General features: G+C 41.0%; 1 protein-coding gene across 3 annotated transcripts in view; it reads right to left on the bottom strand.

Annotated features, from left to right (window-relative positions):
* Positions 1-16571, bottom strand: part of LOC115151605 (rab GTPase-activating protein 1-like) — a 146543-nt gene extending 129972 nt beyond the window's left edge. For all 3 annotated transcript variants that reach the window (XM_029695676.1, XM_029695675.1, XM_029695677.1), the window contains exons 1-4: positions 16465-16571; positions 2649-2874; positions 2096-2285; positions 882-1092 (exon numbers count right to left, since the gene is read on the bottom strand). In XM_029695676.1, the coding sequence (XP_029551536.1) occupies positions 882-1092; positions 2096-2285; positions 2649-2783 (536 nt within the window). In that variant the 5' untranslated portion in view covers positions 2784-2874; positions 16465-16571. The remainder of the gene's footprint in view (positions 1-881; positions 1093-2095; positions 2286-2648; positions 2875-16464) is intronic.
* Positions 16572-17070: the final 499 nt, after the last annotated feature.

Below are 17070 nucleotides of genomic sequence, written 5' to 3'. Positions count from 1 at the left end.
GGGGATAGGGGTTCCTTAAGTCGGCCCACTCACCTTACAAACTTATGTTAAATAATGTTTTGTTGACATCTTTTTCCATAGAGTCCAACAGCATGCTCCGTTAATTTCCTCTATTGTAATCTGTCATATTATTTCCCACAAATGCAATGACAAAGGTATTTCATGACACCTTGGTTCTTTATATAATTTCCTTTTTTCTGGTTAGGTGCAGAGAAATATCTATGACTTTACACATTCAAGTTTATTTTCTTATTTCGTGCGGTGATCTTTCTCATTCCCTAAATCCCACGTTTGGCTTGAGGATTGTTATGGCTTTGTTTCTATATATTTGTCAAACTGCTCAAACCAGAGTGTAGGTGCTTATAAATTACACTGCCAATAAAGGGTGTATTCAATCGTTCAACCTTTGATTCGATGCAATATAAATGACGCCCATTTCAGATGTGTAAGAGTTTAGTCTACTTGTTGCATCGTCATACACACAGAAGCAAGTACATGTTGCAACTATATTGAAGGCTTTAGTTTAGGCCTATGTAAATGCAGGAGAAATTCCCCCAGACATGAAATGCACACATAGATAACACACAGCTGTGCATTGGTGCAGTATATTGGTGTGGATGACTGACCTGACACACGTGGGGCACAGACAGAGAAGCCACTCTCTACTTATAGCGACCACATACTCACACAGATACTATAGTCTCTACATGAATGACCTGACGCAGCCCCCGGGTACATTAGGCACATGAGGGTGACGGTATGGGGACTGACCTGACGCAGCCCCGGGTACATTAGGCACATGAGGGTGACGGGGATGGGGACTGACCTGACCCTGCCCCCGGGTACATTTGGCACATGAGGGTGACGGTATGGGGACTGACCTGACGCAGCCCCCTGGTACATTAGGCACATGGAGCGTGACGGGGATGGGGATGGCACTCTCTGCCCGCAGTGTGGTCATGGCTCTCTGGGCCTCGGGCTCACTGCGTGGGGCCTTCACCCATGTACAGCCCAGGTAGGACAGCTTACTGAACTGAACACTGTCCTCCTCCTGGACCGGTGGGCTGCCTGCTGCAGGACACACTGACACCTCTGAGGGGGACAGACAGACAATAGGTCAAAGGTCACTTACTGTTTAGAATGTTAGGGCAGCTCTGTGGAATAAATGGGTTGTCTAATCATCGGTAACTGAAAATGGGATAATATTTACAAAACCACAAACAGTTATTTGAAGCTAATATGATTTAGCCTTTGACGATTATAGCAGTAATTTGAGGCAAAGGTTGATGCTAATGTAGTAAAGAAGACAACCCACACTGCTAGTGTTAACATGTACTAGCCTGCCTAAATTAGTCCCCAGCAACTGGGGAAGAGACTTGTGGAGAGAGGAAGCCAGGGTGATGTCGAACCTGTACTTGCACACTCAGCAACAGGAAGTGAAACTAAGGACAGCACAGTCATGGCCAAAACTGTTTGTGTCACACATACACACTACTTAGAACCAGGTTGGACTGAAGAAGATAATTTGTTGTCAAATTGATCAATGAAAGTCAATGAAGTCAGGGTAACTGTATGGATCGTTACAAAGCATGCTCACCCGTTCTTTTGTGTTTCCTTGGTTTAATTTTAGAGGCAAAAAAAGATTTTGACTTGGTAAAACATCCGAGTGGCTGGTAGATTTATTTTTTTATTTTTTTATCTACCTGCCACAGCAGCTGGTGGTCTAAAAATTGAACTTTATGCCCTGTTTGGGTCAGACAGCCATGTACAATACAGTACCAGTCAGCATACGTTGACCGTTCCTTGTCTACATGATCAGTACATTACACTCTGATACAACTGATTTAATCTACTGCACATAAAGCATGTGAAACTATTCTTCAATCGTGTATATATGCTATAATGTACTTCTACATTGAGGTCACTGGAACAGCCAGCAAAAGCCTTGCATTTTCAGAGAGAACAAGATAGATATGAAAATGTATGGGATTCTGTACAATGACATTTTCATGAGTTAACTTCAACCATCCAATAGGCACATCCTGAACTGATTCATGGCCCTAAGGGATTGTAACAGATGAGAGGTGTAGAGTACCAGCAGGTGTGGAGTACAGCACCAGGCCTTGGGGTCGTGTCTGTGGGTCGGGGGCTGTGGAGTTCAATGGGTCGCGAAACGTCTCGGTTCCCTCCTCTCCTGCTCCTCCACTCCGGTCCTCCATCACTACGTGGTCATCCAACAGCTCCTCCATGGCCCTCTCCAACTGTTCCTTCCCATTGCAGGACATCTGATTAAAGGAAGGGATTGAGAGGTGAAACCCTGTGTGTTGGACTGGCTTTCAGAAGAGGCTCCAACAATGATTTATACTAGAGTAATTGTACAGGAATAACCAATAGAGAAGTGTGTGTGTGTTTAAGTATTTAACAGTGGACATATCACAAATCGACCGCTAGCTGCTACATGCCCCCTAGGCACTAGACAGGAGGAGGGGTGTGGATAGGTATTAGCAACATGGTAAAAGCTCCTCATAGCCCTCTGATAGCAATATGATGAATATTCCACTAGCCTATCCAATCCTTTCTGATCTACAGGAGAGCCAAGGGGTTAGGGGTCAATATTGGCATAGTTGTTCAGCATTGTTAGCATCTACCTTGAGTCTGGGCTTGCCCTCTGAGCCTGAGGGGGATCCTCCGGTAGACGGCTGCACCAGGACAAACTCCTCGCTGGTGACAGTGGCCACTGATTCGGTGGACCCACTCACTTTGCCAAGAGAGGTGTTGTCCATTGTTAGCCAGGAGCCCCAGGGGCCAGCACTCTCTGCCTCCGTCCTCTGCCACACAGCACAGCCTTCTGCTTAGCCCCCTGCTGCTGGAACCCTGGATTAGACAACACATTTCACTACATTTGGGATTGTGACTATAGCCTAGGCTTAGCTTACATTCTCTACAGTGGGATATGGAGTAGGTAGGGACTGTCCATTTGTAATGTATTTTTTCTATTTGCAAAGTCATGTCTGTGGCTACATTTGCCAGTTAACTGAACAGAAAGGCCTTATTTGAAACTGGAGCTGACAGCATAGCCAAGCCTGATATTACACTGAGCCTCAAAGCCCTATGTCATCTGAAATGGAGATCATCGATTCAAAGTCAAATTACGCTTAGGCCCAGCGTTTGCTGAACAGCTCAAAACTCATTGAAGTAAACCAATCAGTTGAACAAAACAGGCATCTGCTCTTCATTGTATTTGTAAGATTTAGAGGATCATATGCTAATTTCAGACCATTTCGTATGATTCCTGTTTGAAGAGTGCATTATTTTCTGCTATTGCGAAAGATGTCATCTAAAAATAGCCTGTGATAGTTGTTTTTCCCTTAATCTCACATCTTGACAAGATCAAATCAAACGTGTCTTGGGTGGCCGAGGTTTCGGCTGAGTGTCAGTAGTGACGGCACAAGAGTCATTGCTTTGATCCGAATAAGACAGAGTGCACTCACTGATTGAGTAAAAAGCAATTTCAAGTCTGTAATAACTTGCTTTAAAGTCATTCCAAAAACCAGGCAGGGGAAAGGCCTATGTAGGGAAATGTTGAACCAAATCCTTGGATTGTAAAATTCTAATATAGCCTAAAGCTTATCAAGACTACAAGCCTTGGTCTCAACGCTGTAGTGATGACCTTAGATGGTTAGAATGAATAGCAGAGCTGTTCTCATAACTGGGCAAACACAAAAGACCTTCTTCCGAAGATAAATGTACGTTGAAATTCAGCAGACACAGCGACCATCAGGAGTTGCTAGTAGCCTGGCAGAGGCGCTACTTGGTTGCTTTAGTGCTAACACAAGTTTGCTAGCCAGTATCCACCTACGCTAACACTTTGATTGTAACATGTGGAGTAGGTGAACCTACATGTAGTGAGGGTCACTGACTCCTATTGGTGAAAAACCACAGCACACACCCAGTTTCCCACTGAGGATACAGGCAGTCATGTGCTCCATCACTCATTCAATTACGTACATTACAATCTGCAGAGGAGGAAAATTATGAAATGTTCCCAGCAAAGGTGTAAAAGTACCCAATTGTCATGCTTGAGTAAAAGTAAAGACACAATAATGGAAAATGGAAAGTAAAAGTCACCCAGTAAAATACTACTACAGTAAGACAAAGTATTTGGTTTTAAATATACTTAAGTTTCAAAATAAAATGTCATTGCTAACAAACTTAAGTAAAAAGCAAAAATCATTCCACCGCATCTGTTACAATCCCTTAGGGCAATGAATCAGTTCAGGATGTGCCTATTGGATGGTTCAAGTTAACTCATGAAAATGTCATTGTACAGAATCACATACATTTTCCTATCTATCTTGTTTAATATAAGGAATTTGAAATGATATATACTTGATACTTAAGTACATTTTAGCAATTCCATTTAATTTTGATACTTAAGTATTTTTAAAACCAAATACATTTAGACTTTTGCTCAAGTAGTATTTTACTGGGTGACTTACTTTAGTCATTTTCTATTAAGGTATCTTTACATTTAGTCAAGTATGACAATTTTCCACCACTGGATGTGGCTGGTGGTTATAGCATTTCTTTCACATGACCCATCAATTTAGACAAGTGTGTCTGGGTAAGTGTGATCTAATATTTATGGAATATTTTAATCTGGACAGTTTGTTTACCTGGAATTTTTCCTTATTGTAGGCTATTACCACTTTTAGTCTTAATCTTTACTACACCACTCACTGTTTAGCACCTGAACTCACATGTGAATCCTTAAAGAGAAGGGTGGGGCTGGCTTAAGAGGGTGTGACCAATGCTGAATAGGTGTAGACAAAGGAGAGCTCTTCCGTAGGTACCAAAACATTCAGAAGGCCCTTTTCTCAAAAATGAGTTTACAAGTTTATCAACTTTCAAAGCAGAACTGCTTTCCCATTGTTCCTCAAAAATGCAGTATATGCAGTCTACTTTTTACCAATGTAAAAAAAACAATTTCAAATGTTGCTACATAAGACTGAATGCAGGTGGTGAGTCACATTTTAGAACTCATTCTCAATAGAAAAATGATTAAAATTCACATTATTCAAATACATTCATGAAGTTCAGTATTCCATTGCACTTGGAATACTACCTATATCATCCATCTAGAAATGTAATAAAGTAGACTCAAACAAACACACACAGTGATGTGTGGGCCATGTACACTGTAGAGGTCGACCGATTATGATTTTTCAACGCCGATACCGATTACTGGAGGACCCCCCCCCCCCAAAAAAAGCCGATACCGATAAAAAAATATTTTTAAAAAAATGTAAACTTTTTTTTTTTATTTTTTTTTTTAAATCGGGCGATTTTTAAAAATGTTATTCTTAATAATGACAATTACAACAATACTGAATCAACACTTATTTTAACTTAATATAATACATAAATACTATCAATTTAGCCTCAAATAAATAATGAAACATGTTCAATTTGGTTTAAATAATGCAAAAACAAAGTGTTGGAGAAGAAAGTAAAACTGCAATATGTGCCATGTAAAAAAGCTAAGGTTTAAGTTCCTTGCTCAGAACATGAGAACATATGAAAGCTGGTGGTTCCTTTTAACATGAGTGTTCAATATTCCAGGTAAGAAGTTTTAGGTTGTAGTTATTATAGGAATTATAGGACTATTTCTCTCTATACAATTTGTATTTCATATACCTTTGACTATTGGATGTTCTTATAGGCACTTTACTATTGCCAGTGTAACAGTATAGCTTCCGTCCCTCTCCTCGCTCCTACCTGGGCCCGAACCAGGAACACATCGACACCAGCCACCCTCGAAGCAGCATTACCCATGTAGAGCAAGGGGAACAACTACTCCAAGTCTCAGAGCGAGTGACGTTTGAAACGCTATTAGCGTGCACCCGCTAACTAGCTAGCCATTTCACATCTGTTACACCAGCCTAATCTTGGGAGTTGATAGGCTTGAAGTCATAAACAGCGCAATGCTTGAAGATTGCGAAGAGCTGCTGGCAAAACGCACGAAAGTGCTGTTTGAATGAATGCTTACGAGCCTGCAGCTGCCTACCATCGCTCAGTCAGACTGCTCTATCAAATCATAGACTTACTTATAACATAACACAGAGAAATACGAGCCTTTGGTCATTAATATGGTCGAAACCGTAAACTATCATTTCGAAAACGAAACGTTTATTATTTCAGTGAAATACGGAACCATTCTGTATCTTATCTAACGGGTGGCATCCCTAAGTGTAAATATTCCTGTTACATTGCACAACCTTCAATGTTATGTCATAATTATGTACAATTCTGGCAAATTAATTACGGCCTTTGTTAGGGATAAATGGACTTCACAGTTCGCAATGAGCCAGGCGGCCCAAACTGCTGTATGTACCCTGACTGCTTGCACGGAACGCTAGAGAAGTGACAACTCCCCTAGTTATAAGAAATTCATGTTAGCAGGTAATATTAACTAAATATGCAGGTTTTGATTTTTAAAGAAAGGCATTGATGTTTATGGTTAGGTACATTGGTGCAACGACAGTGCTTTTTTTTCGCAAATGCGCTTGTTAAATCATCACCCGTTTGTCGAAGTAGGCTGTGATTCGATGAGAAATTATCAGGCACCGCATCGATTATATGCAACGCAGGACACATTAGATAAACTAGTAATATCATCAACCATGTGTAGTTAACTAGTGATTATGTTAAGATTGATAGTTTTTTAGAAGATAAGTTTAATGCTAGCTAGCAACTTACCTTGGCTTCTTGCTGCCCTCGCGTAACAGGTAGTCAGCCTGCTACGCAGGCTCCTCGTGGAGTGCAATGTAAGGCAGGTGGTTAGAGCATTGGACTAGTAACCAGAAGGTTGCAAAAACAAATCCCCGAATCCCCCCTGAACAAGGCAGTTAACCCCCGTTCCGAGGCCGTAATTGAAAATAAGAATGTGTTCTTAATCTGACTTGCCAAGTTAAATAAAAAGCGTTAAAAAAATATAATAATTTTGAAAATCTAAAAAATATTTATAAAAATGAACTTTTTTTTTAATTAAAAAAGATTTTTAAAATTCAAAAATAAAACAAATTTAAAATAAAATAAAAATAACTACAAAATAATATATTTTTTTAATAAAATAATTATTTAATTTTAAAAAACAGCAAATAGGTGGCTAAAAATATTGTTATGAAAACGTGAAAATCGGCCATTCCGATTAATCGGTCGACCTCTAGTACAATGAATTCAGAAAATATTCAGACTGCTTGACTTTTCCGTATTTTGTAATGTTACAGCCTTATTCTAAAATTCATGAAATTATTTTTTTTGCCTCAATCTATTTTAACACATTTGTTAAAACTGCAATGTCACATTTACAAGTATTCAGACCCTTTACTCAGTACTTTGTTGAAGCACCACGAGTCTTCCTGGGTATGACGCTACCAGATGTATGATCAAATTTAAAACCAGATTTTTCCTTAAAAAAAATTTAAATAAATAAATGTAAAAGTATAAACTACAAAAATGTCCATAAGTTATTATTTCCTGTTGGAGCAGGATTATTTTCCTGCTGTAGCAAACTGTCTGGAAGTCTGAGGACAATTCATCATTTTCTTCCACAGTAGGACAAAACTCAAAGACAAGATATGCATCACTGATGACCCAGAAAGCCTCAAGATTTGTGCGTCTCAAAACAAAAACTAAAGAGCACAGTTTCGCCATCCTCCATTGAATGACAGTTTCACAAGTTTCAACTATCATTATACCCCATGTAAAATGTAAGACTCGTGTTAAGGGGTGGTGTTAAGGTCAAGGAGGTGGTGAGGTAGGCTTGGAAGTGTCATCTTCCTGGGGTTTGGGGTCGCGCCTGTGGGGTCTGGGTGGAGACGCTCCCAGCTGGAATCCTGTGGTCTGGTGCTTTAGGGCCCGGGAGGATTAAAAATAGGGTCTCCCCTCCCCACAGGAAAAAAAAAACAGAAGGAAAACCAACCTGGAAAACAATGGCCATCATAAATTGAGGCCCTGTCAGTGGGACCGTGGTCAGAGAGAAGGGGGCTCATCACCATTAGGGTTAGCAGAGGAGATGTCGCAAATCATTCAGGGAGATCATTACAGAGGGTTGCTGGGTACCCATGTGGTAAGGAAAAGGGGGACATTGTGGCGAGAGGTGGAAGTTGGCTACAGAAAACTTTTCCATAAATATCTTTGACCAACATCACGCAGTCTTTTTATTGGGATTTGTTTCAGCGTGTTCTTTAAAATATCCGAGTGGTAGCCATACAAGCGAGTGATCTTCGGGCTGGGGTTCTTTGTTACATCATCATAATCACAGCTCTGACCTAGCTTTGATTCTAAGCTCTTTGAGCAAATTAAAAGTCTTTACCAGCTCTCCAGTTACAGAGCATACATCTTCAAATAAAATCATTGTATTGGTCACGTACAAATATTTTGCAGATGTTATCGCAGGTGCAGCAACATGCTTGTGTTTCTAGCACCAAAAGTGCAGTAATACCTAACAATACAAAATGAATAGAACAATAAAAATACTATATGATGGACAGTATATGAATAGAAAAGGTGCCTTCAGAACGTGCCCTCCTAGATAGGCCTAGTTAAACATTTCCTGTTCTTCCTCTTGTTCGTCCGTGTGCGGTTATCTGAACTAACGCAACTTTTTCACACATATTTACCAACACAATCATCACTGCACAGTAGTGATATGCTATCTAGAGGGTAAAATGTAGCCTACTGGTATGCTACAGGCCTAGGCCAGGTTTCCCAAATACGTGATCGTATCCCAAAGTAATCAAGGATTTAAATAAATCAGTTTGTCAAATACTATCCGTTCGGAATTCTTGCAATCAATTTGCAGTGTACAAATTATTTATAACTATGTCCCCTCTAATTTTTGGTGCACTGAGCTAAATTTTAGCCTTGGGAGCAGAAACTTTAACATTGTGAACATTTTGTGCAACTTCAGGCGCAACTTCCAAAGAAGACTGAGGCTGTACCCTTACAGTTTGACAGTAGCCAGTAGGCTATTGTGGCTATTTGAGCATAATGTAGGCCTACCAACAAAACCAATGGAGCAAATCCCATAACATTTTCATGTGGAAATAGAAATCAAAAGCTATGATATAGTGACCCGTTTAAGGAAACTAGGCGTATGTCGCGGGTCACTACTTCACACGAGAGCTATTTGAACGTATTCTGTGTTTTATATCAAAATTGATTTTTTTGTCAGAAATTTACATTTACATTTAAGTCATTTAGCAGACGCTCTTATCCAGAGCGACTTACAAATTGGTGCATTCACCTATAATATCCAGTAGAACAACCACTTTACAATAGTGCATCTAATCAATGCCTTCTGGAACAGGTGAACTTTCATGTGCCTTAATAACAAACTTGACTGCCATCTGTAAATACAAATAAAATTGTTAAATTACAACGTTTAACCACAGAAAAAAAGCAACATTCCCGCTAGCCATGATTGGCTGAGATAATGAGTGGGCTGGACATGCCGAGAGAGGAGTTTGGATTGGTCTGCCATATAGCACCCTTTGTTTACTTGAGCTAGTCAGTATAACGCTGCATTAAAAAAAATATATATTGCATAGTAAAACTGCATAAGTGTTGCTCTCCACTTTCTGGAGGACTGAGTTTTGAAATCAGTGGAATTAGAGTATGATAGCTAAGGAGATGGAGAAAATACCTCTCCGGATTACATCATCAAACTAAGGGCAACTATGGCATCCGTGATAGGGAGAAGCATCCAACCACGATGTATACAGGTAAAATAGTCTAGCTAGCTACATGTTCAGATATTACACGTTTCTAATTTTGACAAAGTCATTTTCATTTCAAGTTAAAGTGTACTGTTAGCTAACGTTAGCTGGCTGGCTGGCTCGCTAGCTAATGTTACGTGTATGATCTTATTATTCGTATCTCAGATCCATTTGCTTGGCTAGTTATACCCTAATGTTAGCCAGCTAACATTGAACCTGGTTGGTTAACTACCTGCAGATTCATGCAGGGTAGTAACGTCATGAGTTGGGATTATGGTTCATTGTTTACCTAGCTAGAAGTCTTAGCAAAAGACTCCACTATGCAAGTGTCCATTTTAATAGAATTTCACTGCGACAACTGTTAGCCAGTTAGCTTGGGTACTTGACTGCTGTTAGGACAGAACGCTCGGATCAACCCTTAAAGATGGGTGGAGCTAAAACTCGAGGGTGTGAAAGATTCTGAATGGGTGTAGACAAAGAGCTCTCCAGTAGGTACCAAAACATTCATAGGCTATTTTCTCAAAAGTGAGGTTACAAGTTTATCAACTTTCCCCCATTGTTCCTCAAATGCAGTATATGATATATCAATTAGTAGCTCTGTGTCTCTGCTTTAATCCAATGTAAAAAACACTTTCAAATTTTGCTACATAAGAACGAATCAAGGAGGTCGGTCACATATGTGGTGTTCAATGCAGGCCTACATTGCATGAGACTTAAAGTTTTTACATTATGAAGAAGTTGACATGAATTTGTTTTTACTTGGTCCCATTGTGTTACAAACAAATAGGTGACTAAATTGCATTGTATGATGCAAGAAACCACTTTACTAAATAAAATGTATTATTACCATACGAATTCAGCAAAAAAAGAAACATCCTCACTCTCAACTGCGTTTATTTTCAGCAAACTGAACATGTGTAAATATTTGTATGAACATAAGATTCAACAACTGAGACAAACTAAACAAGTTCCACAGACATGTGGAGGGGGGGTCAAAATCAAAAGTAACAGTCAGTATCTGGTGTGGCAACCAGCTGCATTAAGTACTGCAGTGCATCTCCTCCTCATGGACTGCACCAGATTTGCCAGTTCTTGCTGTGAGATGTTACCCCACTCTTCCACCAAGGCACCTGCAAGTTCCCGGACATTTCTGGGGGGGGAAGGCCCTAGCCCTCACCCTCCGATCCAACAGGTCCCAGATGTGCTCAATGGGATTGAGATCCGGGCTCTTCACTGGCCATGGCAGGACACTGACATTCCTGTCTTGCAGGAAATCACGCACAGAACGAGCAGTATGGCTGGTGGCATTGTCATGCTGGAGGGTCATGTCAGGATGAGCCTGCAGGAAGGGTACCACATGAGGGAGGAGGATGTCTTCCCTGTAATGCACAGCGTTGAGATTGCCTGCAATGACAACAAGCTCAGTCCGATGATGCTGTGACACACCGCCCCAGACCATGACGGATCCTCCACCTCCAAATCGTTCCCGCTCCAGAGTACAGGCCTCGGTGTAACACTCATTCCTTCAACAATAAACGCGAATCTGACCTGGTGAGACAAAACCATGACTCGACAGTAAAGAGCACTTTTTGCCAGGCCTGTCTGGTCCAGCGACGGTGGGTTTGTGCCCATAGCTGACGTTGTTGCCGGTGATGTCTGGTGATAGACCTGCCGTACAACAGGCCTACAAGCCCTCAGTCCAGCCTCTCTCAGCCTATTGCGGACATTCTGAGCACTGATGGAGGTATTGTGCGTTCCTGGTGTAACTCGGGCAGTTGTTGTTGCCATCCTGTACCTGTCCCGCAGGTGTGATGTTCGGATGTACCGATCCTGTGCAGGTATTATTACACGTGGTCTGCCACTGCGAGGACGATCAGCTGTCCATTCTGTCTCCCTGTAGAGCTGTCTTAGGCGTCTCACAGTACGGATATTGCAATTTATTGGCCTGGCCACATCCGCAGTCCTCATGCCTCCTTGCTGCATTCCCAAGGCACGTTCACGCAGATGAGCAGGGACCCTGGGCATCTTTCTTTTGCTGTTTTTAAGAGTCATTAGAAAGGCCTCTTTAGTGTCATAAGTTTTTATAACTGTGACCTAATTGCCTACCGTCTAAGTTGTTAGTGTCTTAATGACCGTTCCACAGGTGCATGTTCATTAATTGTTTATGGTTCATTGAACAAGAATGGAAAGCAGTGTTTAAACCCTTTACAATGAAGATCTGTGAAGTTATTTTGATTTTTACAAATTATCTTTCAAAGACAAGGTCCTGAAAAAGGGACATTTCTTTTTTTGCTCGGTTTAGTAGGCTACCCCTCTGCCTATTGACCTATTTACATATTCAAGCCTGTCTCAAAATACAACACTGTCCCTTTAATTAAGACATAAGCTTTTTACCTGACTGGCTTTTCAAAGACAAAAATGAAAATGTAGCTTACACGTTTTGTGCTCTTGTAGGAAGCAGTAAATCCCCTTTGCTGCCCTATGCTCATCTATAACTGGACTAATAACTAGCAAAGAATATCAACAAATTCACACATGCGCAGCTCTGAAATGATCTGAAACGCGCATTCACTTGCGGGTAATTGAAAGTTTGTTGCATTGAAAAGAAGCTGATATAATGTTGATTCGACCACAGAAGAAACGTTGATCAATATATTTCAGGCCACAGTTGAATGCAATTTCGGACCCCTGCCATGGGCTAAATATTGCACAACAAATCTAGAATTTCTCACTGCAGCAAGGGCTATATTTAAGCTAGGGTGTGGTGACGGCAATGAGCACGTCAACAGACCTTACAACACACGACAATACTGATGCAATTTAACTGACCTAACTGGGCGTGTGCAGAAGCTACCTTTTACTGTCTGCCTTACAGGAGAAACTGGCAACTTGTACTGCCCAAATAAGACAAACGCTCTGAACCCGACCCTTAAAACCAGTTATCACATCCTAGGCCAATTACACGCACAACAAACTAGGCTATTCATCAGAAAAAAATAAACAGTCCACCCTGTACTTAATACTACAATAAACTATAGTCTAGCCAAACACAATAGTAAAACCTGCACACATTGAAGCGTCCATCAAAAACGACTGAGCTGACCCGTTGAGGTCACTCAAGGCAAGTCTGAATCATATTAGGTGGGGCAACAACTTCACATTTCCTTGCCTCCTTCCAGTTGATGGGCGAACGGCTGTCTACAGCCAAGGGCTATGACATCATAGGCTAGCTGCTAGGTTACAGCAAATGTTCTGCCTCTGGGAAATAAGTCTCAGTGTGGTAGGGTACACACAGGCCCGTCACTGATGCATGGCTTGACACAGGCTTTGACTAAGTGCGCATCCTCTAGTCCAGTGTTTCCCCAAATCCGGTCCTCCAGTACATGTTGTGGCCGGACAAACTCACCTGATTCAACTCAATGATTAGTTGACTAATAGAATCAGGTGTGCTTGTCCGAGGCCACAACATGTACCATTGGGGGTTCTGGAGGACTGGAGTTGGGAAACACTGCTCTAATCTAGCACACATTGGTTTCTCAGTTTCTCACCACAGAATGAAAGACAAAGGGTAGAAAAACATTTGGGCCCTGCATGTAGCTTTCTTCTCTAAGCAATTCTGAAAGTATTGTTCTTCCAATGAATACCGAACACTACTTCTACTAGGCTAGAAGCCCATGTAATCGTTTGTTTATTTAACTAGGCAAGTCAGTTAAGAACAAATTCTTATTTAACAATAAATGACAGCCTACCCTGGTCAAACCCTCCCCTAACCTGGATGACACTGGGCCATTTGTGCACCGCCAGATCATGGCCAGTTGTGATACAGCCCGGGATCAAACCAGGGTCTGTAGTGACACCTCTAGCGCTGAGATGCAGTGCCTTAGACAATTGCGCCACTCATAAACAGCATAATACTAGGGTGCCATATTTTGCTTAAGTTTTAGGCAAGGTTACATCATGTTGAGACGCCCCAACTAATTAGTCTGTTCAGCTGGTTTGCACAACAGTGTTCAGTCTGTCTGTTCGTGACTCCATACCATATACAGTATTCCTTTACCCAAGTTAGGTTATTCAAGACAAAACTTTGAGTTGTATGTCTGTATGTCTCTCTCAATGTGTATGTGTGTCACACACACACACACACACACACACACACACACACACCAAATGTGGACTTAAAATGCAAATAGGGCTGGGCGATATATCACCACATTTTTCACAGTACTTGATGTTTTTGTATAAAACAGTTGTAAATTTGCTTTATAAGTAGTGCATGACCTCAGGGTGGCAACACATACATTCTAATTGATTTCAATGGGTCTTTCTCCAATCCAATTTCCACTAAAAAATAATTCAGCATTTTCATCCATTTCCTGCACTCATCGCAACAAGGTTGTCAAACATTTATTTGCATCTGACCATGTAGACAGAGTCAACGGCAAATGCTTGTGACTGATCAATCAACAACTGCTCTCCTTGAGTGACAGCGGGTGAGGGAAGCGGAACGAACGCAAGAAGGGGGAGAGAGACGACTCAAATAGCAAAACAGAGTAAACATATATATATATTTTTTTACGGACGTTACATGCAGAGGAGTGGCGTATCACATTTAACAAACATTGAAATATTGGTGTAGAAGCCTAGAAGGTAATGTAAAACCCAAACCAGCCTGTGCATTAATACTAGTAAAAAAGTCAAATATGCCGCCCAGTCCCAAATGCAAACATCAGGTGCTTTATTAGGGAAAGGGGAGACCTAGTCTGTTTCACAACTGAATGCGTTCAACCCGAAACGAGTCTTCCACATTTAACCCAACCGCTCTGAATCAGTGTGGATCCATTACGCCTCGATCACACTGTCGTTGCGTTTTGGTACACCAGAAGTACATTCATTTCCAATGGAACGCTGCGTTTACCTCGCAGCATTGCGTTGCAGAGGCAGTTGCAGTGCGTTCTGTATGGTGCATAAGTTGGCTTTATCTAACGTATGCATACAACTGTATCCGTAGATGTCTTGACAGAAATGGTAGCAGAAAGTGAATGTTATACTTTTGTTGCACACATATCCAGATGATGCTGCGTACCATTTTGCACAATGACTACCGGTGTGATCACAGTGTTCACTACAGTAAACAACTCCACTACACTATCTGTTCCTCTGGTAAAAGGTCATTGTAAAACTTCACCAGCTTGTGAAATAAGGTTGTTTGCACTACCCGAGTCAGGGTGCTGAGGTAAGTTGGGTTTCTCAACTACACGATATGTACATCTCTATGGATTTGGGTTGCTAGTACCGTGGGATGAGCGTACCTCCGACTACATCAAGTCGCTGTCAGTCGATACGAGGAAACAGTCGTTGGTTTTATTTGACTAAAGTTTTATTTAAAAGTAAGGATTTCAGCAAACAAAGAAAGGCACGCAGCTAGAGGACAAACATAGGTACACAGCCAGGGTTTAAGAACTTACATTTTTACAAGTATCAACTGACAGCGACTCAATATAGTCAGAGGTTCAGTCCGCCCACAGTCGCATCTGTTCAACTCCATTGACATTGTGTTCTCAAATGTCAACTTAAAATTACATTCCTAAACTACAGACCTTTTTTTGCAGGTTATAGTGCATTTAGACAATCGAGCCAGATACCATCAATGTATAGAAATGGATCCTGCAAGTGAATTCTATTAAAACTAATTATAGATAGGTGCGGCCACAATCCAAACTTTTTAGCATACAAGCTTTCAACATTCGGTGTCCAGTTTGTTCATTTCACACTATCCCTAATAGTCCAGGATCAATTTCACACTAACTTATGATATGAGCCGATACTATCAGACCTCGAATCACTGATATAGTAACTGCAAGCCTCACCAGTGTCACATGAATGGATAATAAGGTCCAACTGATGTGAAGTAGCTGAAAAGCAAGTTACTGGTTAGCTAGCTAGTTAAGTTAATCAATCAATCAATGGTTCTGTGCTGGTCAGGTTCTGCTCTTTCTCCACCTCTACAATCCCCTCACAAACAGTGTTTACATAAACTATGTAACTAACGTTAGCTGCACAAGCTAACTACTGTTACAACATACGAAATGTATTCTTTGTCGTTAATAGTTAACTAGTTAGTTATAGCAGCTGAGTTTACTCAACGGATCTAAAATAGAGCTATCTAGTTAAGTTACGAAAAAAGGTAACGTACTCTACCAACTACAAAGGAAGGAAAATAACGTTAATTAGCTAGCGAGCCTCTCAAAGCTGGCAGGTACTTCATAGTAGAGAAGAATGTGACAAAATGGTAAGCTAACGTAGCAAGCTAGCGAGCGAGGTTAACGTCAAAATGATGTATTTGGCCGAAAATTACAATTATTTAACACCGTTAAACTATCATAAACGGGACTGTAAAACCAGAAATGTCACAGCACACATACTGGGCAACAGGAAGTGCCTAAAAGGCCATCTGTGCTAGCCATGCTAGTGTGGCTAACACTAGCTAACCTGTTAGCTATGAATCAAAACAGTTCACCCACACCAGAGAGAAAGTGGTGCAAGTTCACGCAACAACAAAAAAATGTCAGAACAAAGTCGCATAATAACCTAAAAATGTAAGAAATAATATCAAATTGTCCTTTTCGTCACACGCAATTGTCGAAGCTGAATGTCTTCAGAAGGTAAATAGCTAACAACTTACTTGTTTAGAGTAAACACCTCCGGATAAATAGCAAACGTTAACTGTCAAGTTGCAGCAGCTCCTCCGCGAGCCCCACTGCTCCGTGCGCGTTCACGGCGCAGTCACCCTGGTTCAATCAGAGAGGAAGAGGTAAAGAGAGAGGTCCAACTCGACGAAATAGATGTCTCTCTCCAGCAGGTGGCGATTTATCACCCACCAAGCAAGTCTATTTTCTATGGAGGTCAATGAGAGTGTCGAATTTGGTCCCGAAGAAGTTGCATGGCTTATTTCCTACGTGAGGTTTATTTGTTTGAATAGAAGTCCCGTATGCTTAGGTTGTTACGATTTTTTTGACATATTCTTTTCATATATATTTGTTTATTTTAACATTTCAAATTACAATACGATACAAACATAAGACATCACTATATGTACTTTTTTTCTGAAGAAACATAAAATAGCATTATAAGTATATTACTGTTATAAGTAGGACACCTGACATCCCCGTAGAACACGTGACATTCCTTAACTTTGAGGGGATAAACTTTGTATCGGAGTTGTCTTGAGATTCGCTGTATTATTATGTAATGAGGCTAGTAGCATAGCATCTACCCATTGAATACAGAC

This window comes from Salmo trutta, chromosome 17, assembly GCF_901001165.1.
Source record: "Salmo trutta chromosome 17, fSalTru1.1, whole genome shotgun sequence".
Classification (NCBI taxonomy): Eukaryota; Metazoa; Chordata; class Actinopteri; order Salmoniformes; family Salmonidae; genus Salmo; species Salmo trutta.
Note: the sequence above shows the minus strand (reverse complement) of the source record. Positions and strands in the feature narration are given on the sequence as shown.